The sequence below is a fragment of the Equus asinus genome, chromosome 14 (genome assembly GCF_041296235.1).
Source record: "Equus asinus isolate D_3611 breed Donkey chromosome 14, EquAss-T2T_v2, whole genome shotgun sequence".
NCBI lineage: Eukaryota > Metazoa > Chordata > Mammalia > Perissodactyla > Equidae > Equus > Equus asinus.
The window spans coordinates 47,642,916-47,669,666 of NC_091803.1; the positions used below are offsets into that span (position 1 = coordinate 47,642,916).

Below are 26,751 nucleotides of genomic sequence, written 5' to 3' on the forward strand. Positions count from 1 at the left end.
TGTCATAAGGGCCTGGAAAAGAAGAGGGATTAGTGCCACGGACCAGCAGCAGTGGGAGTGGCTGGACTGCCAGGCACACAGATGTTTCTGTAAAAGGCACCCGTGAATGATGCAACTGATCAAGCCTCTTAATGATCTGAGGAATGAGGGTTTGCCCTGCCTTGTGTCAGCTTCTACGGAACACATATAAAACCCACGTTTCATGCAGGTGAGCCAGCAGAACCAGAGCTGGAGGCTGTTAGGACTGAACAAAGCATGGGGTCTGGCCACAGGAATCTTGATTGTCCCTTAAGCAGGTGGTCACCCTGTTCTCTACTCTCTCCACCAGAGCCAACTACCAGGCACCATGCTGGTCCAGCAGGCTATAGAGGGCACCTCCCACAGCAAGCCTGGACTGGGGAAAAGCCGACAGCCACTCTGTCCTGACGACCCTGCAGCTCCTATGTTTGCTGTTGGCTTGACCAAGAAAGAGGATGGGAGGCACAGGGACCACAGGTGCTGAAAGGATGAGATGCAAGTGGGGCTGATGAGAGCTCTGCGCTCGGAGTGGAGATGGGGGCATCCCAGCCTCTGAAATTTTTTTTTGGCAATTATCATCTCACTGCTAGCCATTCTGTGGTCTGGTAACTCTGTCTCTGATTGCAAGAATGTAATTATGCCGTTTAGATCCAGGGAGGCAGGGGCTCTGTCTGTTCGGCCCTCTCTGGTGAGAGGACCTGGAGCACTGGGTTCCAAGAGCACATTTGAGAGGGGGCTGGATAGTGTGCAGAGTCTGCTCGCTGATCCTGAGCCCATGCTTCTCCACCTGTGGTCATGCGACCCTGCTTCCACAGCCACCCAAAGAGACTACACTTCCCAGTTCCCGTCGTGGCCACATGGCTGAGTTTACTGCAAAGGTGGACACTGTGGCCTCAGGGGTCATGGGGGTGGTGGTGGCAGAAAGTAAGACAGGAGCTGGAGCTCCTCTGTGACCTCATGAAACAGAGAAACCATCCCAGTGATGTGAGTCTGAAATCCCCGCCTCTGGATTACTGCGCATAAGAGCAACCGGTCTCTCTGGTTCACACCACTGTGTCGAGGGCCTGCTCCTCACCCCCCAGCCTCACAGACAAGGGCAGTCGGTCTGGAAAGCACTGCCCAGGGGACATGGTGGACCATGCGGGGGATGTCAGGTTTAAGAAACAAGAAAATGCAAAATATATGGTGGGAATCACTGTCCACATTGTTTCCCAAGGCAAAACCGGAGCAGACAGGATTGACTGAAGGATGGCAGATTTAGGTAAAATGTAAGATGGTCCAGTTCGAAAAGTCAGAGCTGCCAGGGGTGCAGGCTGCCATGTGAGGAGGATGCACCCTGTCTGTGTGGTGGGAGTGGGGTCTTCAGGGTGTTGGGTGGGGAATATGAGATCCCTAACTGCAGGTCTCTGACAACACAGACAGAAGACCTTGACTGCCAGGAAGCGGTCTTTCTGTGATCTTGGGAGGACAAGGGAGGACGGCAGCCGACTGTGACCCTCCCTTGTCTCCACGTCGCTCTCAGGAGCGAGGGGAAGAGGGTCCAGCCTGAGCCTGCCCGAGCGAGACCACACTCTGGGTCCTGAGACCGCATGCCAGGACGAGTGGCCACCTACACACTGAGGTTCAGCTCTATTGTCCGCATGTGGGGAGGACTACTGGGCTTGAGCAGTCCCTAAAATTAAAACCTCCGTCTAATGAGGTGGGACACTGAAGGTTTATCTCACTGAAAAGCCAGCTGGTGAACTGGGCAGGGCCAGCACGCTCTGCGCTGTCCTGCAGGCCCAGCCTCGGGGGGCTTCTCACCGGGTGCAGATGACCATGCAGGCGATGCCCAGCAGCTGGAGCCTGTACCGGGGCACCAGCCTCCTCCGCAGGTACCGGTCCACACATTCCACAGTCAGGTGAAGGCACAAGCTCGTGAAGTCTTTCATGGTGGCAACTTCTACCAGCCAGTCGATCAGAATGTACCTGCGAAGAGTACCATCCCTGAAAACTAAGGGGAGCATTCACGAGTGTCCTGTCCCCCATTCCTGCCTGGCCTGTCTGTCCCAATGGTGTGAGCTGGCCATCTGAAGCATCATCGGATTACCCAGGAACCCGTCTAAGGCTGAGATGTTTTGTCCAAGGAGGCCCCACATCTCCTTTGTTCCTGGGAGGCAGGTGGGCTCACACATTTATATACCCTATCTCCCCTCGCCCCAGGGGCCCCCAGGCACTAGATGAACCTGGACCCTCACAGGTAAGGGGGCAAGGCTTGTCCACTCTGTAGGGCTGTGGACGGATCACAGGCAGAGAAAAGTCACTCATAGGTGGCAAGACCTCCGGCCCTCCTGCAAACCCATATTCTCCCTGCAGACCCCATCGGGGTCATTTATCACAACCCTTTGCATCAGAGCAAAGAGCCAGGAACACAGCTAAAGCAGGATGCACAGAGCCCATGCACTGGCTTTCTCAGTCACCCAGCAACCCTGACAGAGGGCATGGCTGACAGAGCTGACAGACATGGGGTCCCTCCTTGAAGGGGCTAAAACCTGGGGCCAGGGACACAGCCTCATAAGGGAATGCTGTGTGCAACAGCCAGGACACCCGAGTACAGTAAATGCCTTTCTGAACAAAGGAGAGGAGACACTGATCCTTAAGCCAAGGGGATGGAGAAGACAGAAGCAGGAGAAAGAACCGTGATGCCGCAGGATTCTGCACAGACAGAAGGATTCCAGGTGTCAGCCCGGAGAGAAGCATCTTCCATAGGCGGAGGGAAGGAGGGAAAGATGCGGCCAAGGTGGTGGAATGGAGGGAAGGGAGGAACGAAGGTGTAAGGGATGGGGGAGAGGACGGGGAGAAAGATAGGCCTCTCTTTTCTTCCAGGAGGAGGAAGGCAGCGCAAGCATCAGGTGCTGGAGGTTTAAACCAGCCACTCTTGGGGACAGAAGAGGAAGTGCCTCTACAGAGACAGAATTAACAAGCTTAATGATCCGACTTATAAAAACAGACTAGCCGAATGGTACACTTTAAAATGGTTAAATCTGAAACTAATATAATGTCACATGTCAATTATACCTCAAAGAATAAGAGAAAGAAAAAGTTGGCTGTTGCCTGGCCTAGAGTAAAATGGAAAGATGCTCTACTCAAGGTTGAAATCATGTTAATATTTCAATAAGGTCACTTTAGTTCTTGAAAAGGAAGAAAAAAAGTTAAATTTATGTCAATCTCTGCCCACACCCACACACAAAAAGAAAAGCAACAATCCAAAACAAGGCAGACTGAGAGGGGCACAGGAACCATCAGCAGGTCCCTCCCAACAGGAAGGGGCTGCCACCACCACCGGCACAGGACTCAAAAGCACAATGGCTTGGTGACAGTTAATGTGAGAGCAAAGGACACTGCATCCCCGCACTGCATGTGAGAGAGACCAAGCTTCTCCAGGGAAGGAACGATCATTTTAAAAACGAATGTTTACTGAGAACTTACCATGAGCTGGGCATTGTCTGCTGGAGCACAGCCAGAGCCTGCCCATTATAAATCCAAAATGCTTTGAAATCTCTTACGTAAGAATTAAGAAATTCTTCACATTTTCTAATTTACTTTCTAACACATTCTGTGATTGAGTGAAGAAGTGTGTTATCTCCAAACCTCGGAGGAAAACGGACCTGCAGCAAGTGGCAGGTCATGCTGGGGCCCCGAGGCTGCCGGGCACACTACAGCTGTCCCCGAGGGCTTGGCTTCCTCCATCCCGCCTGGCTCGGATGGCCATGGCATTTTACACACTGCACTCATGCTCATAGTGATGGTCATAAAGAAAAGGTGGTTTTTGGCTTCAGAAACTAGGGATATGAATCCTATCATTTCAGGAAGATGTTTAAGATGGTTTAACACGTTCTGAGACTTAAAACGGAAAACTGGAGAGATCAGACACTCACGTGGGATATTTCCAAAGCCTTGGATAGCTCACACACACACTCGAATGGGGGAACCTGGTGGGGCTGACAACACATGGGGCCCTGGGACAGGTAGCTCAGGTGAAACAGAACAGACAGCTCCCTTTGTCCCAGAGACCAGTTGTCACTCTTTCTCCTGATCAGTTCTGGCTCGAACCCCTCACCTCATTGTGTCGTTGAGTCCCTTCTGCACGGAGAAGACCTGCTGCTTACTGATGGCGTGGGAGGCCTGAAACAGCTGGCACACTATCTCGTTGGAAGCTTTTGCTTCTAGCCCAAGCTGGTGTGCATTTGCACAGGCTTTGGCTAAAGACAGCTGAGGAAGGAAAGACACCAGCATGAGCACGAAGCAGTGAGCTTTGGGAGCATTCTATTTCCAAATGCAAAGGGCTGTTGAGTAGAAGATGCGTGTATCCACGTTCACCCTACTCACACCTTCTAAGCCTTTTGGAACCGGTATGGCTAAGATTTTAATTATTCTTTTTGAAATAAGTAATATATCACATGATAAAAAATTCTTTGTTTCTCTGCCCCCTACCTCTACAGTAGTGAGAGCTAGCTGCTCAGGGGAAGCCAGAGAGCAAAGTGGCCAGAGCTAGCTGGGGGCTCAGATGCCCCGGCTTTAAAACCCAGGTCTGGGGCTGGCCCGGTGGCGCAGCAGTTAAGTGCACATGTTCTGCTTCGGCGGCCTGGGGTTTGCCGGTTCGGATCCCAGGTGTGGACATGGCACCGCTTGGCAAGCCATGCTGTGGTAGGCGTCCCACATATAAAGTAGAGGAAGATGGGCACAGATGTTAGCTCAGGGTCAGTCTTCCTCAGCAAAAAGAGGAGGATTGGCGATAGATGTTAGCTGAGGGCTGATCTTCCTCAGAAAAAAAAAACAAAACAAAAAACTCCAGGTCTGTGTGTGACCACAGGCAAGTTGAGGGCGCTTCTCTGTACCTCAGTGTCCCTTTTCAGGAAATGGCATAACAGCACCTGCTTTGGCAGATGGATGTGAGGATTAACTGACATGTGTTGAGCACTTTGCTCAGGATCCCCTGACACCCTCTAAGCCTTCAGATGGTTACTATCAACCATTTCTATGTATTTCCTTCCAGATTTTTCTATGCATTTGTAATAGTGTGTATAGCATTTGTAATCATGGCGTATATGCATTCTATTTTTCCTCTGCCCACCTAACCATAATGTGGTCCTTCTCATAGGAAACATCCGTAAGTGTGCTGTAAGTGTGTTTCACCTGCACTGCCTTTTAGGGTGTTTCTTTTCTTTTCTTTTTTTTTTTTTTTTTTGAGGAAGATTAGCCCTGAGCTAATATCCGCCACCAATTGTCCTCTTTTTGCTAAGGAAGACTGGCCCTGAGCTAACATCTGTGCCCATCTTCCTCTACTTTATATGTGGGATGCCTGCCACAGCATGGCTTGACAAGTCGTGTGTAGTCCATACCTGGGATCCAAAGTGGTGAACCCTGGGCCACGGAAGCAGAATGTGCAAACTTAACTGCTTTGCCACCGGGCTGGCCCCTAGGGTGTTTCTGATTAGTCATTTGGTGGAACATCTTAGTGCAGCTTTTTGGAACTGCGCCTGTCTGCTCACGTGCTCAATCCACAGGAGCCGCTGTGCTGAGTCTTGCTACCCATGCCCAAGTGCTTTCTGAGAGGGCTGCACTGACTTTCACATCCACTAATAGGAATACTCTTTTAGCACATCTTGGCCAGCAAAAACTGCTATCCTTAAAAATGTGCATTTTCAGGGCCAGCCCTGGTGGCCTGGTGGTTAAGTTTGGCGTACTCTGCTTCAGCGGCCCAGGTTTGGTTCCCAGGTGCAGACCTCCACCGCTGGTCTGTCAGTGGCCATGCTGTGGTGGCAGCTCACATACAAAAAGAGGAAGACTGGGAGCGGATGTTAGCTCAGTGCAAATATTCCTCAGCAAAAAAAAAAAAAAAAGGTGTATTTTCAGAAGTTATTAGCTAGCCACTCAAAAACACACAGAGTGTATGCTTATATATAATTTGGTATATGTACTTGCTGAGCTATAATAGATATATAATTTGCTAACATGGTCAGTCACAATCTCGTTTAAATGTGTGCCCTTTCAACTAGCAGTGAGGTCTAACCTTGCCTGTGTTTCGACCAGGTGCATGTATTTCCTCTTTTCTGAGAGTGGACTGAGGCCGTCTGAATCTCTATCAGGGTCTTACTATTCTTTTTTTTTTTAAGATTTTATTTTTTTCCCTTTTTCTCCCCAAAGCCCCCCGGTACATAGTTGTATATTCTTTGTTGTGGGTCCTTCTAGTTGTGGCATGCGGGACGCTGCCTCAGCATGGCTTGATGAGCAGTGCCATGTCCGCGCCCAGGATTCGAACCAACGAAACACTGGGCGCCTGCAGTGGAGCACGAACTTAACCACTCGGCCACAGGGCCAGCCCCAGGGTCTTACTGTTCTTACCAATTAGCCTGAGTTTCAGATGGAACCACACTGCTCATTGTTATATTTCCCATAAATTTGCTGACTGCCTTTTTGGACATTTATGTTAAATATAATTTAAACATTACAGTACTCTATGACATGTCAGGTGGGACAGCTACTGCTCTGTGATTTTTTCCCCACATGACTCTCAACCACCCTCTTGGTGGGGAGGCAAGAGTGAGCCTAAACCTGCTTGGATTTCTCTGATTTGTCTTGAAACCACGACTTAGAAATAGTAGAAAGGGGAGAGTGTATGGAGAACACCAACTACAAACCCCTGATGTCCTGGTTCTAACCCTGGAGAACCTGGTGAGCAAGTCAAATAGGAGACCAGGACAGCATTCCACAGGCCCATGTGCTCTAAGGAGCCTTAAGTTCTGCTGCTGAGACCAGTTTTACCTACAGGACAACTTTAGGGAGCAGTATGAAGTTTGATAGCAGATGTAGTCCACATGCACTTAGAAATCAAGAGGCTGGCTGGCTGGCTCAGGGGCAGTGGGCTTTGAGGCAGTGGGGTGGAGATGGGCAGACAGGAAGAAGCACTTCCAGGCCCTGCTCCCCGCATACCCCAGAGGTAAACTCCTTTAAGACCCAGCTCCAGCTGCGGGCCAATCTTACTGCCTCCTGAGTGGGAGCCCAAGCAGTGTCGCCCCCACGGTCCCCACAAGAGGAGATGTTAAGGAGAAAGGCCAGCTCCCCCCGCCTCACCTGTGCTTCCCAGCAGCCTTTGGCAGCGTAGTCCCTGAGTTTCCGGAAGCTGTGGAGGCATCGTCCGGGATCTGACATCTGCCAACAGGAGAAAGTCACCATGTCTTTATAGGCTTGTGTCTCTGGAGAAATTCAGAACTGACCCATGGGCTTCTTAAATGTCCCCCCAGCACCCCCAGAGGGTGCTTTCTTCCCAGCCCTTTATCCCCAAGGTGACAGTGGTAATTTTGGGGTAGTGCTGAGAATGGTTCGATGACCAGCAGCTCCCAGGGGCCCGGAAGCTATACGAGGACCCCCCTGGTGCTGAGAGAACCTTGTCCAAGGGCCAGTTTGGAGACTGTGCCCTTGGCCAACATAATTCCTCCTCCCAGCCAGATCTGGGTCCACTCACGTCCATCCTTCTGTCACTTTCCCAGAGGAAGTACGAGCTGGTTAAACATCCCTGATTAGCAGACTCTTCAAACAGGTCACGGGCCTGCTTCTTTTTCTCTTCATCCTAGAGGAAGTCCAAGCACAGTTTATTCTCTTCTTATTCTCTGCTTTCTGCTAAATCATTCTACTAACCATCTTCATCTCTCTCCATATCTCTAAGCAATCTCACGCATTGTTCTTATCTTTGATAAGATGAGTTAACTAAGTCTGAGTAGAAACCACTTCTCTAAAGATACAACTGGACAACTAATATGGAACATGAACTCATGAGCTCGGCCCTCCCAGGTCCGGCTTCTTCCTGCAGGAGGTTTGTGTTGGCTCGGCCTGCAGGCCCCCAGCTCGACTCTGGGCCACCCGAGGGCCAGCCCTCCACACTGAACCACCCAGATGACAGGTTGGAGGCTTTCCCAGGGCCCCCCGATCTCCTCCCTCATGCTCAGTGTCCCTCCCTGCTGCTGTCAGCACACCTGTCACCAGAAGCCACTACCTTCCCTTTGCTTGCTGTGGAGGGGATTCCTCACAAAGCTCCTTAAAGCTTTCTCAAGTGTCAGAGGTCTGCACAAGGAGTGGGAGAGGCCCGCCAGTAGCACAGCTGTGAAACAAATAAGCGCGTGGTCTGGGGCGCACTCGGAGGCTCTGCCCAGCCCACATGGCCCTCATGGGAGGGGCTGACACCCTGCCGGCTCCTCTCACAGGCCTTGCTTTGGCTTTGAACCCTGGATGCTTCCTTCTGCAGCTTTTCACTTACTTCCTGGTCCTCAGTGTTTGCAGCTGCCAGAAAGGTGGATAGCACAGAAATGCAGAGCTGCTGCGCTCCCAGGCTCTGTGCTCACCTGGGTCAGGGACGCATCAAACAACGCAGAGTCCACGTGGGATGGACAACTGGACTCACCTCAAAGAGATTCAGCACTCTCCCCAAGCAGTGCAGTATGGACGCTCTGTGAGTCTAAAAAAAAGGGAGAAGAAGGAAGTGTGATTATCAGCAGAGAGAACTTCCAGGGGGCCACCCATGTCAGTCTGGGTGTCCTTGTGGCCCCTGCCCAGCCCCTCTGTACAAGGGACCACTCTCTGATCCCAGGCTTCAACTCTGACTACTTCTTGGAGCCTCGGTCCTATCTTTCCAGCTGTCACCATGCCTGCAGTCCAGCTCTGCATCTGATTTCCCCGCCCCCGGCTCTGAGGCCGCCTCTCTTGCTGGTCGTTCCCAGAGGCTCCCACGTCCACACTCTCGATTTTCTATGCCTCCATTGCCCATAGGACCCTGACTTTACATGGTCCGCAGGGTCTCCCATCAAGGTTTTCTCACTTCCCAGGACCTAGGGAGCTGGCACTGCCCACAGCCTGCCCCACCGGCACTCCTCGCCAGGACTTACTTTCTGCAGCTGGCACTCTGCCCTGAGGCTCTCATAAACCACAGCCTTGCAGCAGCTTCCAGACACTGACCACGGAGGGCGGATGAAGAGCCAGATGAAGGGTGCAGCGCTGACATTCAGTCGCTCAGTGAGACTGAAGAACTGAGAGGCCTTCAGGCCATTCACCTCTGCACGGGCCTCATCAGACACAGACACTGCGGAGACGGACAGAACGTAACCCAGGGATATCTCTGGAGGACAGATGTGGAAAGTTCTCCACGTTTTTTTGAAAGTCTAAAACCTTAAGCCCACTGCGGTGCAAAGTGAGAGGGAAGAGGCCTCTTCAGCCCAGGGGCTCCTCCCTTTCCTTCCGCTACTTTGTGGATCACCTGTTCCTGCCAGGGTCCTTCCAGTCACCTGGATTCTGAAGGTCAGGGAAGGTGCTCCCCCCGGAGGCCTTATATGCCCACCCTCCCTTCTGCAGGGAACCGCTGTCTGACCTCCTGCTAATAGGTACAGTGGTTTCTTTTTTGGGGTGATGAGAATGTTCCAAAATTAGATGGTGGTGATGGCTGCACAACCCTGTGAATATACTAAAAACCGCTGGACTGTACACCTTAGACGGGCGAGGCGTATGGTTTGTGAATTCTGTCTGGGAACCACAGTCTGACAGGAGGACAGGGGCAGGACTGCTGCTCTCCTGAACCTGGAACAGGACTGCTCATCATCTCTATCAGTCACAGCAGTCCTGTCAACCAGTCACGTGCAGGGGCCACCTCTCAGCAAGATGCCAGATCTTTTAGAAGCAGAAAAATGGCAGTGATACCAGAGTCTGGGAGCCAGGCTAGACCATAGGCTGGTTCCTTGGTGCGCTAAGCAGACAAGTAGGAACTGAGAGAGGAAAAGGCCGCACGAGGTTCTTTCAAGGAACACCTGCCTCTTAGGGGTGAAGGAATCCAGGCACCAGGCCAGCTGTGACCCGCTGTATGTGCCTCCCATTTGGAGCCTTAGCTACCTGCAGCATCAACACCTTGTGGAATTAGGCATGCTTTGATGCTGCCCCAGAGTTCCACAGAGGAACTGTGGCCAAGGAGAGGAGCCAGCATTCACACATGGCTGCAGTGTTAACTGGACAGAGGGCAGGCAGCTGGCTCGCCTGAGTAGCCCCATTCTGAGCCTCTGTTCAGAGTCATTCTTTGCAGATCGGAAATTAAAGTGTTCATTAAAAACAAGAGGTAAAGGTCAGCCCCGTGGCTGAGTCGTCAAGTTTGCATGCTCTGCTTCAGCAGCCCAGCATTTCCCCGGTTAGGATCCTGGGCGTGGACATGGCACTGCTCATCAGGCCAAGCTGTGGTGGCATCCCACATAGCACAACCAGAAGGACCTACAACTAGAATCTACAACTATGTACTGGGGGGCTTTGGGGAGAAGGAAAAACAAAAGAAGATTGGCAACAGATGTTAGCTCAGGTGCCAATCTTTAAAAAAAAAAAAACAAGAACTAACACTCCCAGGGCCGGTCCCATGGGTGAGTGATTAGTTTGCGCACTCCACTTCAGCGGCCCAGGGTTTCGCCAGTTCACATCCTGGGTGCAGACATGGCACCGCTCATCAAGCCATGCTGAGGCAGCGTCCTACATGCCACAACTAGAAGGACCCACAACTAAAAATACACAACTATGTACCAGGGGGCTTTGGCAGAAAAAGGAAAAATAAAATCTTTAAAAAAAAAACCGAAGTTAACACTCCGAAGCTAATAAACTCAAAGTTCATCAATGGGTCCCTAGTAGGGCACCTCAGGGCACGAGCTCCCAAGAGGAGATGGTAAGGCAGACTGCCAGACATAGCAAGAATAGCAACTAAACCGCTAACACTGGGAAGGCTCATACTCATTGTAAAACATCCACACCGAGAGGAAGGAGACCAGACCCAGCCCTGCGGGGACTTACGGCCTTCATTGTAGAGGTAGGCTATGCCCAGCTTCACAGCAGCTTCAAAATTTCCCTTTTCAGCAGCCCTAGCACATTAACACAAAACATCACACAATTTTATTCCATAAAGGTTACGTTCCACTACAGCACTTGACAGTAGAATACTTGGGTTTTTTTTTTTTTTCGGTAATAGGCAGTCAAATATCAATTATCCATGATGTGCTACGACATGAGTGAACTTTGAAAACACGCTAAGTGAAAGCCAGTCACAAAGGCCACATGTTGTAGGACTTCACTTATATGAAATGTCTAGAAAAGGCAAATCCACAGAGACAGAAAGCAGACTAGTGGTTGCCTAGGGTTTGGGGTATTGCAGGGAAAATAGGGAGTGACTGCTAATGGATGTGGGGTTTCATTTTGGGGTAACGAGAATGTTCTCAAGTTAGTGTTGATGGTTACACAGCTCTGTGAATGTATTAAAAACCAGAGTTGCACACTTTAAATAGGTGAATTGTATGGTATGTGGATTATGTCTCCGGCAGCCTGCCTAGGACCACTGGCACACATGGATGGTGGGTCTAGTCACTGGCACACTGAGGCTCCCGGGCCATGGGGCTCATGCCCGCTCTGGCCCTGCCTCTGGGTCCCAACTCCAGCAGGGGGGTGGGATCAGCCAGGGAGTGAAAACCAATAGGTTTTAACTCACATGGTTCTGACCAAAAGAGGGCTGAGTGAACTTTGCACATGCAGGTGACCTGCATTTGACTCATGTGGGACGGGTCACAGCCCAAGTGGGACCCTTCAGAAACACTGCTGTGACTAATGAGAGTCAGGCCTGTACTGTGGTGTGGATGACTGATGACTGTGCTGGAAGTTGTATGACTCAATGGGTGAGGCCAACAGCCCCCATCCCTCCCTGGGGGAATAAGGCATTGGAGGGGGCTACAGCAAGAGGAAAATCATTCCCAGGTCAGGCCTTGGGACACAGGCCGGCATACCAGGGTGGCCCAAAGATGGGAGAAAACCAAGCCATTCTCAAGGTGCACAAATACCTTTCAAAGAGCTTCAGGTTCTTTGGAGAAGGCCACAGCTCCTGGAAGCTGGCACACGCCCACACGCTGGCATGGTTGTCCACCAGGTACTTCAGGTGGGAGTGTACCTGCAGAACAAAGGAAGTGGGGTGGGGTGAGGGAAGATTATCCAGGGACCTCCTGGAAGCCGAGTTCCTGGAGCTCTTCAAGACAGGACATAGACAGATGTAAGGTCTCCTGCCTCTCTCCACACCCCAGTAGTAAAGGCCCCTAGTCTCTGTGTATCAAAGTAACAGCTGCTTTGCATAGAGAAAAAAGCCCAGAAACAAGTTTCTCTGCAGCTCTAAAGGTGGGGATGGTGGTCCCGGGATGGGGAATAAGCTCTAGGCTGAGAAAGAGGGGATGACGCCTCTGCAAGGGTGTGTACCTGTGAGGGTCAGGAAACCAAGTCGAACTACAGCAGGTAGGACAGAAATCTGTTTTGTGCTTCTCTACCTGGGGCCTTGCTAGTGGGAGCACGGCTGGAGCCTGGAGGTCAATAGGGTCTCTTGGAAAAGACTGACACATGTGACAGCAGCCCCAGGTAGGAGCTAGAGCCTCTGTCCTGGGCAGAAGCAGGAAGTGCCTAGGCCAGGGCCTTAGCACAGGTGAGTATTTTAAGCGCTGAAGTTCCCACTGCCATTGAAGTCAGCGCCCCTGGATATTATGACCACAAAAGAGGTGGCTTTGGGAATCGGAGAAGCAGGTTCTTGTCGGAGTTTTCCCACTAATGTGCTGTATGCCCTCAGTTAAGTCACTCAAAGTGAGGCTGTAGTTCCAACATCTGCAAAATAACTCCCAGAGTCCCTTTCAATGCTAAAGGTACATGGGATTTGTCCTCAAGAATACACTTCTCTTTTTTTCTTTTTGGTGAGGAAGAGCGGACTTGAGCTAACATCTGTACCTATCTTCCTAAATTTTGTATGTGGGATGCTGCCACAGCATGGCTTGATGTGTGGTACATAGGTCCGTGCCCAGGATATGAACCAGCAATCCAGGCCACTCAAGGGGAAAACTCGAACTTAACCACTACCTCACCAGGCCGGCTCCTAGTTTTATTCTTTTTAATACTATTTCTTAAGGGATGCAAATTTCACCACCATAAAGGGTAGTTTCGGTTCAAATAAATGTTGCAACAAGCAGACTCAAATCTTTGTGTGCTGCATTTCAGCTTTCTTCCCTGCAATCAAAACAACCTTAAACATCTATTGACAATACCGTCCTTGTTTCCTCTGCCCCGTGTTGTAGCCAGAGTTTTGCTTGACATTTAAGAACATGAAGACTTGATGGTATAACGAACAACGCTTGGGCTGACACTATTTTCATCTGGTAACTTACAGCTCGGACAGCGAGGATGTCCCCAACAGAAAGCCATTTCAGGATATGAAAGAGCACATCTTCCGGGAGACTCAAGATGGTTAGGTTTCGGGGTCTCCTTCTTATTCTTCGCTTTAGAGGATAACAGAAACACTTGGCACACCTACAGTGGATCACTTAAGGAAAAAAAATCAGAATGGTCTAAGTGATGTGTTGGAGAGGATTTGTGATGACATGAAAAGTTACATCCGAAGGGTGACTTAACAGTTACTGTCCCCTACCTCACAAAAGGAACCAGCCATACTTCTAGCCTCAAACGAAGATTAAATAAAGGAGTAGTAGTATATGAATTAAAGAAAACATCTTCATTCATTCAAATATTCAATCAATATTTATCGCTATTGGGAAACTTTCTGAAGCAGAGCCCAGATGACAACCAGGAAGGGGAAAAAAGCAACCAACGCGGAGGATGGTTCTCCTTGCATTTCACTCTCAGGAGAGCCCGTCCGACACTTGATCTCTTTGCTTTTATTTGCACACATGACTAAAATGCATCTTGCTCAATAAGAATCTCTGGACCCAAAATGTCTGGTTTTCAAATCCAAACTAGGAGGGTCAGCCCTGCCGAGAAGCAAGAGGCTGGACTTGGAGGCCAGGCCAGGCCCAGCTCTGCGGATGTCAGAGCTGCCTAGCCGAGTCCCTCCCCACAGGCAGTCCTTCCAACTTCAGCTCCAGTAACTCCTTTCTCATCTAAGCAGACGACCGAGCAGCTCTCAGGCTGGAGCCTCTCACCTACAATTCAGCTGGTTTCCTCCCTCCAGTCTCGACAGGAGGCGGCTGCTCTGCGCCTCCATGACCCCCTCCGCAGGACTTCTTGCCCCCTCCCCTCGCTCTTCACCTGGGTCTTCCTATCAGCAATTAACGTGCTGCGAAAGCCAAATGTACAAGCAGGGCGACCAAGTCCCACAGATTACAGGAATTTTATCACATTTCCCTCATTCCCTTGCTCTAGGACAGACACGGAAATGCTTAACAGCCACGGTAAGAACCGCTGACACCACAGCCGCACTCGCGGCCCCCGGCAGGTGCGAGGCCCCGCGCGGGGCTTTCACACGGAACCCCGCACCGCCGGGCATTTAAACCGCGCGCCGGGCGGGCGCCGCCGCGACGACGCGCACCCCGGGCCGAGGGGCTCGAGCCGGCCCTGCTCAGTCTCGGGCCGCCCCCCTGCGCTGTCCCCGCCGCCAGCTCCCCGCGCTTACCGCCGCCACTCCCCATCGCCTCTCGCGCCGCCGCCGTCAAGGCCGCCGCCGCCGCCGCTGCCCGAGCAGCCCGCCGGCCCAGCGCACCGCCCCACGCAGGCGCAGACCCGCCCCGCCGCCCGCCCGAGTTTTCAAATGCACCCGGCGCTCCCATTGGCCGGCCCCGGGGGGCGCGCGCCGCTGGTCAGCCGCGCCCCGCCTCGGCCCCGCCCTCCCTGCCGGCTCCGGGCGCTCACAATTGGCCGCGCCAGGACGCGAATTCGAACGCAGGCCGCTGATTGGTGAAGCCCGCGCGGCCGCCCCGCCTCCTCGGCCGGGGCGGGGTCCCGGAGGAGCGCTGCTCGAGGCGGGCAGAGGAGTCTCGGGGTCTGCTCGGCCCGCGGGTGCTTAGGGCTTGAACCTCGCCGCTGACTCGGCCGCAGAGGACCGGGCGGCTGGAACCCATGGCGCGCTGTGGGCTGTCAGTGAAGGTCTGTACGGCCCGGCCGCGCCTCCGGCCCGAGGTCTCGCGGAAGGCGCGGAGCAGCGGAGGCCTCGACCGGCTCTTCTGTGTGGGCGCAGGCGAGCCGGCCTCCGCGGCTGGCGCCTCGCCGAGGCCGCACGGGACGTCTGGCACTCACCCCAAGGCCGCACGCCCTGCTTAGCGCCCGTGCTTCGGGCGAGGAGACCCCTGGTTCGGTGGCCGAGCCACTGTTGGCTTAGATGCTGAGGTAGAGAGTGGGGTGGCTCGAAATCTTCATTGACTCTGCCAGCATGTTGACTCTTTCTTCCTATGAAAAGTGGCTCACCCTGGACCCCCTCCTCCCTCCCTGCTCCAGGACAAGCCCTCACCCTCACTCGGACCCCTGTGCGTCCCAGTGTCTCCTCCTCACTGCCACCTGGGAGCCCTTCCTAAAATAGAAGTGCACACCTGCTTGCTTTACTGGCCGCTGCCGGCACAACTGTGCATTCCGTTTCTTCAGGTATTGGGCAGTGCCCACCCAGCCTCTCTTCCAGGAACCAGCTCCAATCCCAACTCTTTCGTGAGACATTCTGATGAAGAAAGAAATGCAATCTCCTGGGAGAAGTGTTTGATGGAGGAGGACAGGATGGCTTTTCCCAGAGAAACCAGGAAATCTGGGTCAAAGCTCTCCTCCCCGCCTCCCCCTATGCCTCAATCAGCTGTCTTCTCTCCTCTGTCCCCCCATGCCTCGTGCTCACTGAACCCCTTCAGGTACTTGGTCTGTGCTTGGCACTGGGGCAAGGCACCATGCCAGTCTGGAGCAGGAGACAGAGAAGTAAATGCATGATCACAACACGGGATATGAGTCTCAGTGGTCCCAAGGAGACAAGGGGCTGAGGCCCTGGAAGTTGGGAATGGAGGAGGGGGCAGGGGTGATGTACACAGGAAGCAGGGTAGATAAAGCTGGGCAAGCTTGAGGCTTGCTCCCCAGATGTCCCATGTTCCAAGAAAAAAGGAGGGGGAGGAATCCACAGTGGATCCGTCAGATTTCTTATCCTGTCTCAGCCTTTGTTTCCATTGGTTACTGTTTCCCCATTTGTTACTTTGTTGTCTTCCTCCCCTGCAGTGTTACTTTGTTACAGTACGCTCTGCCCTGTTAGATTTGGTACCTCTTGAAGGGACTAATAAACTGGACTCAAGAATGAGCCAGTTGTCATTCACCGCTCTCACTCCTGTGAGACTACGTTGTGGAGTCCAAAACAGCATCTCTGTTCACTCAAAGTCCCCCAGTTGTCCTCTGTCTTGTTCTTTATGTCCTTAGCACTCTTTTATTCATAGGTAAAGTTTTCTTATTTTTCAGGAAACAGCTGTTCTTCTTTTAGCTATGCTGCAGCATGCCTTCCCTCCTCCCCCGCCCCCGGACCCCCACCCCTGGCAGTAATAGCCCCTAGGGCCAGCCCAGTGATGAGCCACTCCCAGCAGGCGTGAGAAGAGCCCATTTCCCATTGGGTTTCAGGAAGGTGAGAGAACTCATTGGAAAAGTCTAGATTGTCAGGAATTTAGGAAGTCCCTGGCTGGAATAAGATGGCAGTTGAAGGCCTGAGGGTGAATGAGAAAGATATTCAAGGGTGGCAGGGTGCAGAGGGGAGAGTAAGGAAAAATGAAGTAGACTGGGATCCTGAGGCATGCCCCCATTCAGAGAGAAAGGAAGAGCAGCCTTCAGAGGAGGCAGAGAAAGGGCTGTGGAGGGATGAGAAGAGCCAGACACAGTGGGGAGGGGCTTTCATCAGAAGGGGGCAGAAAGCAGAGCAGTCACCTGGAAAAGGGATGGAGAAATCAGCGCATGCGGCAGCCTAGGATGTGGTAATGCTGTAATTTTGGGTGAGTGGTGACAGGAGGTAGGACGTGTGGGGAGGGACAGCTGACACCACTTTCTGAGAGCTTGGCTGAGAACAGAGGGAGAGAACTACCTGCAGAGGAGGAGCTGAGGCAACTTTAGAGGGGCCAGTGTGACCACACTGGACAAAGAAAGGCTATTTGACAGGGCACGTCTCAGAAGAGAGTCCTCATGACAAAAGTACACAGCCACATCCACACACACTCACAGGCTGGCCAGTGTGATGGTCTGGAGCACACAGGCCTTAGCTCAGTGCTTCTCACACCTGAGCTGCATCAGAAGTACCTATTAATATGGGGCTCATTAAAACACAGATCACTGGGCCTGACCCCCAAAATTTCTCATTCAATGGGTCTGGAGTGGGGTCCAAGAATCTGCATTTCTAACAAGTTTCTGGATGATACAGATGCTGCTGGTCAGGAACCCCACTTTGAGAACCTATGCCTCAGTCAAATCTTGGCTCTACCACCTGTTGATCGTGGACAGTTGCTGAATCTCTCTAAGTGTCAGCTTACTCATCTGGGAAATGGTGCTAAAAATCGTGTCCACTTCATGGGTTGATGTAGGATCACATGCAGGCTCATGCCTAACAGTTGCAGCCACCAGGGCAGAGAGCAAATGGAGCCCCACAAATACAAATATTTAAATATTGAAAAATTGTGACTTAGGCCAGCAAACTCATCAATTTGTTCTTTCCTACCTTCATAAGTATAGCATCATTACAACCACAGTCACCCCCAGGCCACTGCTCCTTGAGAGGACACAGCAGATATTTCTTTGAGGCTGCTTCCATGGTCAGGTCTCAGTGAAGCCACAGGCCACCCAGGTGGGATTCAACAGGATCTTTTTCCACAGAAACACACCTGGGTTTCCCACCAGGCCTCTAAGGCTAGTGGCCTCAATCTGGTGAGAGCCACTCTCACCCCTCTGCCCCTGAGCTGAGCTCACTGGGTCCACAAGTTGCCTCTGTGCTTCTTACAGCCCATGACAGGCTGTATGCATCTGGGTTAACCTGGCACTAGGAACTCTTTATTACAGCAAGACATTCTTTGAGGGAAGTAGGGAGGTAGGCCGGGAGTGAGGCCGGGAGGGAGGCCGGGAAGGAGGTCGGGAGGGAGGCCTGGAGGGAGATCTGGAGGGAGGAAGAGATGGTGATGAGGAGTCTGCCAGCTCTGTTTGCCCCTGTTTGTTTTCCCCTTGAGTTGGGGGCACAGGGCAGGTGAAGCTCAAGAAGATGTCCTCCAAAGAGATCTGGTTGACTGAGTAGTCATCCAACATATACTTGCTCTTGGCTTGCTCCAGAGTGCCAAACACCTGTGGGAAGGGAGGAGGCCGCTGTGGACAATGTGCACAGGGGAGGGGAGGGGAGAGGAGGCAGCAGAGGGTGGAAAGACAGAGGACCTCTGGGGTTGTGAGAAGGCCCCCAAAATGCCCATCCCTCTCTCAGCTGCCCCCAGAGCACCTCCCAAGAAGTCAGTTCTATGGAATTTAGCTGTCTGTGATCTCAGGGAAAGGGACCCTGAGTGGGAACAGTGCCAGACGGCAGAGGCCCTGCGTGGGTCCCTAGCTTGCTGTGTGATGCTGGGCATGTGCGTCCCCTCTCTGGCCCTGCTTCTCTCTGTGAAATGAGGGGGCGGGAGAAGCTGATCTCTGAGGTCCCTTCCAGCTCAAACATCTTAAGTTTTATGAAGTCCACATGAACATTGCCATGGAGACATCAGAGAGGAACTGCAGCAGCACTGACTGACTTCCACTCGAAAAGAGAACAAAGAGAAAGAACAGAGGTGTGCTCCCTCCGATGCCCAAGTATGCGCTCACCTTCGCCCAGCTGAGGTCATCACCGGGCAGGTGATAATGGACCATCCCTTGGTGCTCATCTTCCAGGACACTGCCTGTACAAAGGAGAGACTATGTCCCTGTGAGGGCCAGGGGAGGGTGGCCTGGGCCTACAGAATCTTGGCCCTCATCCCAGGGATCAGGGACATGGGACTTGCAGGGGTGGGGCACAGACACCCTCTGCTCAGCATCACACACCTGGGAAGGTCAGGTCCACAAATGCCTTGAACTCATCCAGCGCCTTCTGCTGCCCATCACTGTGGACCTTGGCCCGCAGGGCATAGCCGCTGCCAAACTTGCTCTTGAGATGCTGCGGGCTGCCCAGGCACTTGAACTGACCCTGTGCCATGATGGCCAGCCGGGTGCACAAGGCCTCACATTCCTCCATGCTGGGGAGAGAGGGTGCTGGCCTGACACAGGGCTGGGGGATGCTGATGCCTGCCTTCCATGGCAAAGCCCCGTGCAGATGGGAGGGTGTTGATGCCCAAATCAGGCTCTTCCCGACTCCCGAGCTCAGAGTGTAGCCCACATGGCAGAGCCTGGGGACTCTCCTCACAGACTCTGCACCAGCTGCTGACAGGTCTTCTGTCCAAGTAGCCCCTCCTAGCCCACCCCTCCCACAGCCTCATCTCAGCTCTTCCACTGACCTACAGAGACCCCGGTTCTACCTATGGGAGGTGATGACAATGGCCTTGCCAGACTTGCGGGCTCTTGCCACAGCGCCCCAGAGCAGGCGCCGGGCCACAGGGTCCATGCCAGTGGATGGCTCATCCAGGAAGATGACTGCAGGCTCTCCAAGCAGGGCAATGCCAGTGCTCAGCTTCCGCTTGTTGCCACCACTGCGGGCCGAGGGAGAAAATGTCAGGGTGAATAGCAATTGTCAATCTCCAATAGTCCAACCCTTCCCCACTTTTTGTTCTCTGTTCAGAAAGTATTCCATCCCCCCGGTGGTGCTTTTAGTAACATGGCCCACCATAGTCCCCCAGGGGGACATTGTGACTTGGCTGTCCAATCAGCATATAAACCATTCTGCTGGACCCAGGGATCAGTTCAGGGTGAGCACATGTTCACTGAGCCTTCTTTGAGGGCTCCTGTGGGTGTTGGGGATAAGGGCACAGGATCATTTTAGCTAACTTTCTTTTAACGAACGCATAGCATTTACAATGTGCAAGGCGCTGTTCTAAACTTTGCAAATGTTGACTCATTTAATCTTCAAAAGATGCAAGGAAAAAATTTCACAAGGTTGTAAACTATCATAATCTTAATAATATAAAAAGATGCAAGGAAACACAAAAACTTCCTTGAAACTGCAGTCAACAGAGAAGTAAGAGCAAAGCACAGCATCATCTGACCCTTGGGCACCTCGGACTGCCCAATCCTGGGAGCGGGGTACTGGCGCAAACCTCCAAGGGGCACTGTGCACCACTCGAGGGGAGTCCTGGGACTCCAGCAACGTGTGGTTTCGCTTTGTTTAAGCTAATTGGAGTTGGGTTACTATCACTAGCAACATAAGACAGGAATACTCCCAGGCTTCTGAGCAGAACAGCAGCAGCTCAAATGTCTCAGACACAGCAGGAAAAGGTAATGTGTGCTTCAAATTCAGGCCTACCAAAAATCAGAAGCCCTTTGTGAAGTGGCAGAAAGAAAGGTTTGTCCTTACTCTGCCAGGACAATAAACCTTGTGGTGCCCTCTGCTTGTCCTCAGCCACATAACTGCCCAGGACCAGAAGGAAGCAGTACCTAGGGCAGCCTAGGCCATTGACCCATTCTTATGGGGCAGCGAGGCCACCTCCCTACTATTCCACTCAGTGGCACGGACGGCACAGCTACCCCAAGTCCATAGCTGATGGGCCTTGCCCAACACCCCAGCACTGAGAAGTGTCAGCACACTCCTACTACTGGAGGTGGAAGGGCCAAGGGAGCCCCACATCTCACCTGTAGGTCTTCACCAGCTTATTCGCATACATGTACATGAGTAAGTCATCAAGAATTTGCTCCACACAGGCACTGATGTGGTGCTCAGGGATGCCCCGGAGCCGGGCATACATAATCAACATCTCCCGGCCCGTCATGTAGCCCAGCAGGGCATCAAACTGGGGGCAGTAGCCGACATGCTGCCGCACCTGGGGTTGGAACACAGCCAGAGAGGGAGGCACATCAGAAGGAAAACTACCAACTGGGCAGGGGCTCGGACACCTGCTCTGGCCTTGCCCCAGCCCAGGCTCCTGCCTTTGCTCTGTGCATACCCACATTTGCCATGTGAACAGACGTGCTGTGGGGGTGAGTGGGACGACAGCGACATTAGGGAGCCTGGGATATGGCGCTTGCTGGTGGTGTCTGTGAAAGGGTGTACATGGGGCTGGAGCACTTACTTGGCACCCTTCCTCCTGCCTGCCTAGCAAGAAACCTCAGTGCCCAGCACCTCCCTACCTCTTGTCACCTTCCAAGTGTCCAGTCAATAGAAGATGCTTTATTTTTTTCCTGTTTAAAAATATTTTCCATGAGACCTGTAATCCAGGAATAGATATTCTTTGTAAAATAGTCATACAAAGGTTACCGGAATCTCTCATCAGGGGCCTGCCCCAGGCCCAGTGTGGTCAGGTTGGTGTGCACCTCCAGACTTTTATTTTTTTAATGTTACTTTTTTTTTTTAAGATTGGCACCTGAGCTAACATCTGTTGCCAATCTTTTTCTCCTCCTCCTCCTCCTCCTCCTCCTCCTCCCCCTCCCCCTCCCCCTCCCCCTCCCCCTCCTCCTCCTTTTCTTCTTTTCTTCTCTTCTTCTCTTCTTCTCTTCTTCTCCTTCTCCTTCTCCTTCTCCTTCTCCTTCTTCTTCTTCCTCTTCCTTTTCCTCTTCCCCCTCCCCCTCCCCTTCCTTTCCTCTCCTTCTCCTCCTTCTCCTCCTCCTCCTTCTTCTCCCCAAAGCCCCTCCAGTACATAGTTGTATATTCTAGTTATAAGTCCTTCTGGCTCTGTTACGTGGGACACTGCCTCAGCATGGCTTGATGAGTGGTGCCATGTCTATGCCCAGGATCCGAACCAGCAAAACCCTGGGCCGCCAAAGCAGAGCACGTGAACTTAACCACTCGGCCACTGGGCTGGCCCCCACCTACAGACTTTTCTTGCTCCTCAGAGAGAACCAATTTTGGGTTGTTTTTGCCAGATAGTATCATACTGTATCTACTTTTCTGCAACTTGTTTTTCTAACACAACATTATGTCTTAAAGATCTTCCTTGGTCAGTAAATAGAGACCTACTCCAACTCAATTTAACTGCTACTTAGTCATCCAGGGACAGTTTCTAGATTTTACTTAGCTGTTCGGGCACATATGAGTTTTTTCCAAATTTTCGCCATTATCAAATTGTAGCAAAGCACCCTGGTTTGTGCCCATGTTCAAGTGCTCCCCTAGGGTGGATGATGGAGATGGTAGGGTACCATTTTTGAAAAATAATCAATGTTCTTCCTTCCCTTTTCCTCCTCTCCATTGAAGCAGCTGGACAGCTCTGGGTTCCACCATCTGGAGAGAGGGTGCAAACCGGAAAACCACTTGGAGTGTCTGCTTAGAGAAGAACGTTTGCAGGGACATCACACAATTAAGGGCATGGCTTTGGATTCCCAGACTGGGGCTTCCCCTGAAGACAGATGTCACCAGGCCAGAGGGAACTGGTGAGAAGAAAAACACAGATGACTTGCATAAAGATGCTTCAAATATTTCACTATTAAATATGATGATTTCTGGTAGACTGCCTTTATCAAGTGATTTTAACCTAATGTTTCTTCTATTTCCAGTTTGCTAAAAAGTTTTTTTAAATCATGAGTGGATACTGAGTTTTTATCAAATGGTCTTTCAGCATCCATTGGTAAATATTTTTTTCCTTTCATCTCTTAAGGTAGTGATTTATTTTGGTGGATTTTCTACTGTTGAACCTTACTTACATTTCTGGGTTAAACCTGACTTGATCATAATTTTTACTCTTTCAGTATACTGCTGAAGTTGTAATGTTAAAGTCTTATTTAGGGTACTTATGTTCCTACATGAAACTGGCCTCTGGCTCATTTCGGGTACTGTCCTTGACTGATTTTACTATCACTTATGAGTTGGGTAACACTCCATCTTCTCTCCTATGCTCCTGAAGGGGTTATACAAGAAGGAAATTATCTTTTTGGTGGTGGTTGGTAGACTTGGCCATCAATCCCTTTCAGCCTAGACTCTTTCAAGAAGGAGTAGATCTTTGACCATTATTTCAATTTTATCTCCACTTTTGGTCTGTATAGGTTTCCTATTTCTTGAACCAATTTTTGGATAGAAGGCTTGAAAATGCTGTAATTTGACTCAACGAAAATGAAGAAATGTGACATTTCTTACACACCTGAGTTTGGAGTAAATCTTTTGCCATGAGGACTCATCTAGGATGGCCAAGGAGCCCTGTTTAGCACATAGTGGCACCACGGACCAATGATGGCCCCACAATAGAGCCAAATAATTCTGAGGCAGTGAGTGACTCTGACAGAAATGCATGTGGACTCTCAGAAATCACTGCTGATTCTTGGCATATCAGCAGATTCTGATAAGAATGTATTTTAGAAAATACGAAAGAATGCTTAAAAATACTCATACAGACAAATGGTGGTGAGCAGAAATCTCACAAAGAGAGAGAGAACAAGGATGCAGTTTTGTTAGAGTTTTCTAATGAGACTAACTCATGTGAGATTTCTAGGAGAAAACAGAGAAACAGAGGAGCAGAGTTAACTATATTTAAATTCCGTATTTCTAACTATGAATTTTCACAGACTGCTGGGAGATAATGTGCAGATGGGTTTCAGGAAGACTGAAATCCAATTTCTTGCCAGCCTGGGCAGGATAAGGGCCTTGCAGGTGGATATTGTTTGATTTTAAATAATATAAAGAAATGTAACATTTCTTATCATCTGAGTCTATGGAATAGATTAATACTTTCTTCCATGTAAGCCTCAGTAAATATCTGTTGGATGGATGACTGATGACAATAAGGCTGATGGAAGATCTGCCCAGGACCATTTGCTCTTGTCCTCTTTTTTCTTTTCTTTTCTTTCATTCATTTGTTCATTCATTCCTTCCTTTTTATCACAGCTTTATTGAGATACAGTTGACAAATTTACCACATTCACCCATTGAATGTGTACAATTCAATGTTTTTTAGCAAATTCGAAATGGTAGATCCATCGTCACAATCAATTTTAGAACATTTTATCACCCTCAAAAGAAATGCTATATCTATTAACAGTTACTTCCCATTTCCCCCAATACTCCCAGCCCCTGGCAACTGCTAGTCTACTTCCTGTCTGCCTATTCTGGATATTTCATATAAATGGAATCATGTAATATGTGGCCTTTTGTGACTGGCATCTTCCACTTAGCATAATGTTTTTGAGGTCCATCATGTTGTGTCATGTATCAGTACTTCATTCCTTTTGATGGCTGAATAATGTTCCATTGTATGGACAGATCACATTTTGTTTATCCTTTCATTTGTTGATGAATATTTGGGTTGTTTCCACCTTTTGGCTATTATGAATAATGCTGCCATGAACATTCATGTACAAGTTTTTGTGTGAAAGTAGGTTTTCAATTCTCTTGGGTATACACCTAGGAGTGGAACTGCTGAGTCATTTGGTAACTCTATGTTTAATCTTTTGAGTATCTTCTCTGATAATCTTAATCTTTTAATTGGACTCTTTAGTACATTTATATTTAATTTAATTACTGATATACTTGGATTTGAATCTACCATCTCTCTTTATTTTGAGGAAGATTAACTCTGAGCTAACTACTGCCAATCCTCCTTTTTTTGCTGAGGAAGACTAGCCCTGAGCTAACATCCATGTCCATCTTCCTCTACTTTATGTGCAGGATGCCTACCACAGCATGGCGTTTGCCAAGCCGTGCCAAGTCCGCACCTGGGATCCGAACTGGCAAACCCCGGGCCACCGAGAAGCGAAATGTGCGAACTTAATCACTGCACCACTGGGCTGGCCCCCAAGTCTAGCATCTTATTCATCTATTTGTCCCATATGTTCTATGTTTCTTTTTCTCTCTCACTTCTTGTTTTATGTCACATTGATTATTTTTTTCATTTTTCTGTTGTCTCCCTCTGTTGGCCTAAAAGGTATATATATCTCTCCCTCCTCCAATTCTTTCGGTTGTTCCCTTAGAGACTAAAACATGCATCTTTGAGTTAGCAATGTATAGTATTAACTGGAATTTTACTTTCTGCATGAGCAAGGTGAGGACCTTAAAATACTTTAACTTCATTTACCCACTCCTGACTTAAAACCATTATTGTTGTGTATTTTAATTTTATAAGTACTTTAAACCTCACAAGACATTATTGCTATAGCTTTGTTTAGTCAAAACTCACACATTTACCTTTATATTGCTCTTCATTTCTTTCCACATCTTTGAGCTTCCATCAGGGATAATTTTCCTTCTGCCTGAGGATTACTCTTTATTATTTCTTTTCACGCACATCTGCTTGCGATCAATTCTCCCAGTTTTTGTTTATCTGAAAAATGTCTCTTTTTTCATACCTTCTTTTTACAGTATAGTTTTACTGGATACATTATTCTAGGTTGGTTGTTATCTCTTATACCACTTGTGATGTGTCATTCTATTGTCTTTTGGCCTTTCATGTTTCTGTTAAGAAGTAAGCTGAAAGTCTAATTGTTGCTCCTTTGAAAGTGGGTCCTTTTAAGATTTTCTTTTTGGTTTATTTTTCAGCAGTTTTACTACAATGTTCTAAGGGATTTAATTCTTTTAATTTATCCTGCTTAGGGTTAATGGGGCTTTATTTATTTGTAATTCAATGTCTTTCACAAATTTGGGAAAGTTATGGCTATTAATTTTCGGTTTTTTTTTTCATTTTAAGTTGATTTTATTTGTAGGTGGCCTTTAAGTGTTTTCGATTATTGTGATGTATTTGGTAAGTCCTCTGCCTGGCCAGGAGCAATAGTGATCTCTTTTGTAAACTCTGTATGGTAGATTAAATTTAATTAATTAATTTTTAAATTGCAGTAACATTAGAGTATAACATTATATAGCTTTTGGATGTACATCATAATATATTCCGAATTCTGTGTAGATTACACCATGTTCACCACCCAAAGACTAATTATAGCCCATCCCCATCCCCTCACATGTGAGCCTAATCACCCCTTTTGCCCCGCCCCCCCCATGTGGTAACCACCAATCCATTCTCCATTGCTATGTGTTTGATTGTCATTGTTTTTATCTTCTACTTATGAGCGAGATCATACAGTGTTTTACTTTCTCCCTCTGACTTATTTCACTCAGCATAATACCCTCAAGGTCCATCCATGTTGTCACAAATGGCCGTATTTCATCATTTCTTATGGCTGAGTAGTATTCCATAGCATATAAATACCACATCTTCTTTATCCATTTGTCCCTTGATGGGCACCTAGGTTGCTTCCAAGTCTTGGCTATTGTGTATAATGCTGCAATGAACATAGGGGTGCAGGTATCTTTATGCCTTTGCGTTATCAAGTTCTTTGGATAAATACCCAGCAGTGGAATAGCTGGATCATATGGTAGATCTATTCTTAATTTTCTAAGGAAACTCCATACTGCTTTCCATAGTGGCTGCACCAGTTTGCACTCCCACCAGCAGTGTACAAAGATTCCCAACTCTCCACATCCTCTCCAACATTTGTTGTTTCCTGTCTTGTTAATTATAGCCATTCTGACCAGACTGAGGTGATACCTCATTGTAGTTTTGATTTGCATTTCCCTGATAGCTAATGATATTGAGCATCTTTTCATATGCCTGTTGGTCATCTGTATATGTTTTTTGGAGAAATCTCTGTTCAGATCTTTTGCCCATTTTTAAATTGGGTTGTTAGTTTTTTTGTTGTTGAGCTGTATGAGTTCTTTGTATAGTTTGGATATTAACCCCTTATCTGATTTTTGGTTTGCAAATATCTTCTCCCAATTGTTAGGTTCCCTTTTCATTTTGTTGATGGTTTCCTTTGCTGTGCAGGAAGCCATTAACTTTTCAAATACTGCTTTGCTTCATATTTGTCTCT

The 26,751-nt window shown here is 49.6% G+C and overlaps 2 protein-coding genes across 2 annotated transcripts in view; both read right to left on the bottom strand.

The window, feature by feature from the left end:
* CCNF (cyclin F) overlaps positions 1 to 14,632 on the bottom strand; it is a 22,077-nt gene extending 7,445 nt beyond the window's left edge. Inside the window, exons 1-10 of the mRNA XM_014848997.3 lie at positions 14,495 to 14,632; positions 13,254 to 13,408; positions 11,898 to 12,004; positions 10,864 to 10,931; positions 8,937 to 9,130; positions 8,456 to 8,509; positions 7,523 to 7,627; positions 7,132 to 7,209; positions 4,118 to 4,269; positions 1,822 to 1,986 (exon numbers count right to left, since the gene is read on the bottom strand). Of these exons, the coding sequence (XP_014704483.1) occupies positions 1,822 to 1,986; positions 4,118 to 4,269; positions 7,132 to 7,209; positions 7,523 to 7,627; positions 8,456 to 8,509; positions 8,937 to 9,130; positions 10,864 to 10,931; positions 11,898 to 12,004; positions 13,254 to 13,408; positions 14,495 to 14,510 (1,094 nt within the window). The 5' untranslated portion in view covers positions 14,511 to 14,632. The remainder of the gene's footprint in view (positions 1 to 1,821; positions 1,987 to 4,117; positions 4,270 to 7,131; positions 7,210 to 7,522; positions 7,628 to 8,455; positions 8,510 to 8,936; positions 9,131 to 10,863; positions 10,932 to 11,897; positions 12,005 to 13,253; positions 13,409 to 14,494) is intronic.
* A 3,094-nt stretch (positions 14,633 to 17,726) lies between these two features.
* The window catches only part of LOC106836248 (ATP-binding cassette sub-family A member 17-like), a 113,601-nt gene continuing 104,576 nt past the window's right edge, over positions 17,727 to 26,751 (bottom strand). Inside the window, exons 21-25 of the mRNA XM_070485181.1 lie at positions 20,605 to 20,792; positions 19,338 to 19,508; positions 18,868 to 19,058; positions 18,652 to 18,725; positions 17,727 to 18,147 (exon numbers count right to left, since the gene is read on the bottom strand). Of these exons, the coding sequence (XP_070341282.1) occupies positions 17,866 to 18,147; positions 18,652 to 18,725; positions 18,868 to 19,058; positions 19,338 to 19,508; positions 20,605 to 20,792 (906 nt within the window). The 3' untranslated portion in view covers positions 17,727 to 17,865. The remainder of the gene's footprint in view (positions 18,148 to 18,651; positions 18,726 to 18,867; positions 19,059 to 19,337; positions 19,509 to 20,604; positions 20,793 to 26,751) is intronic.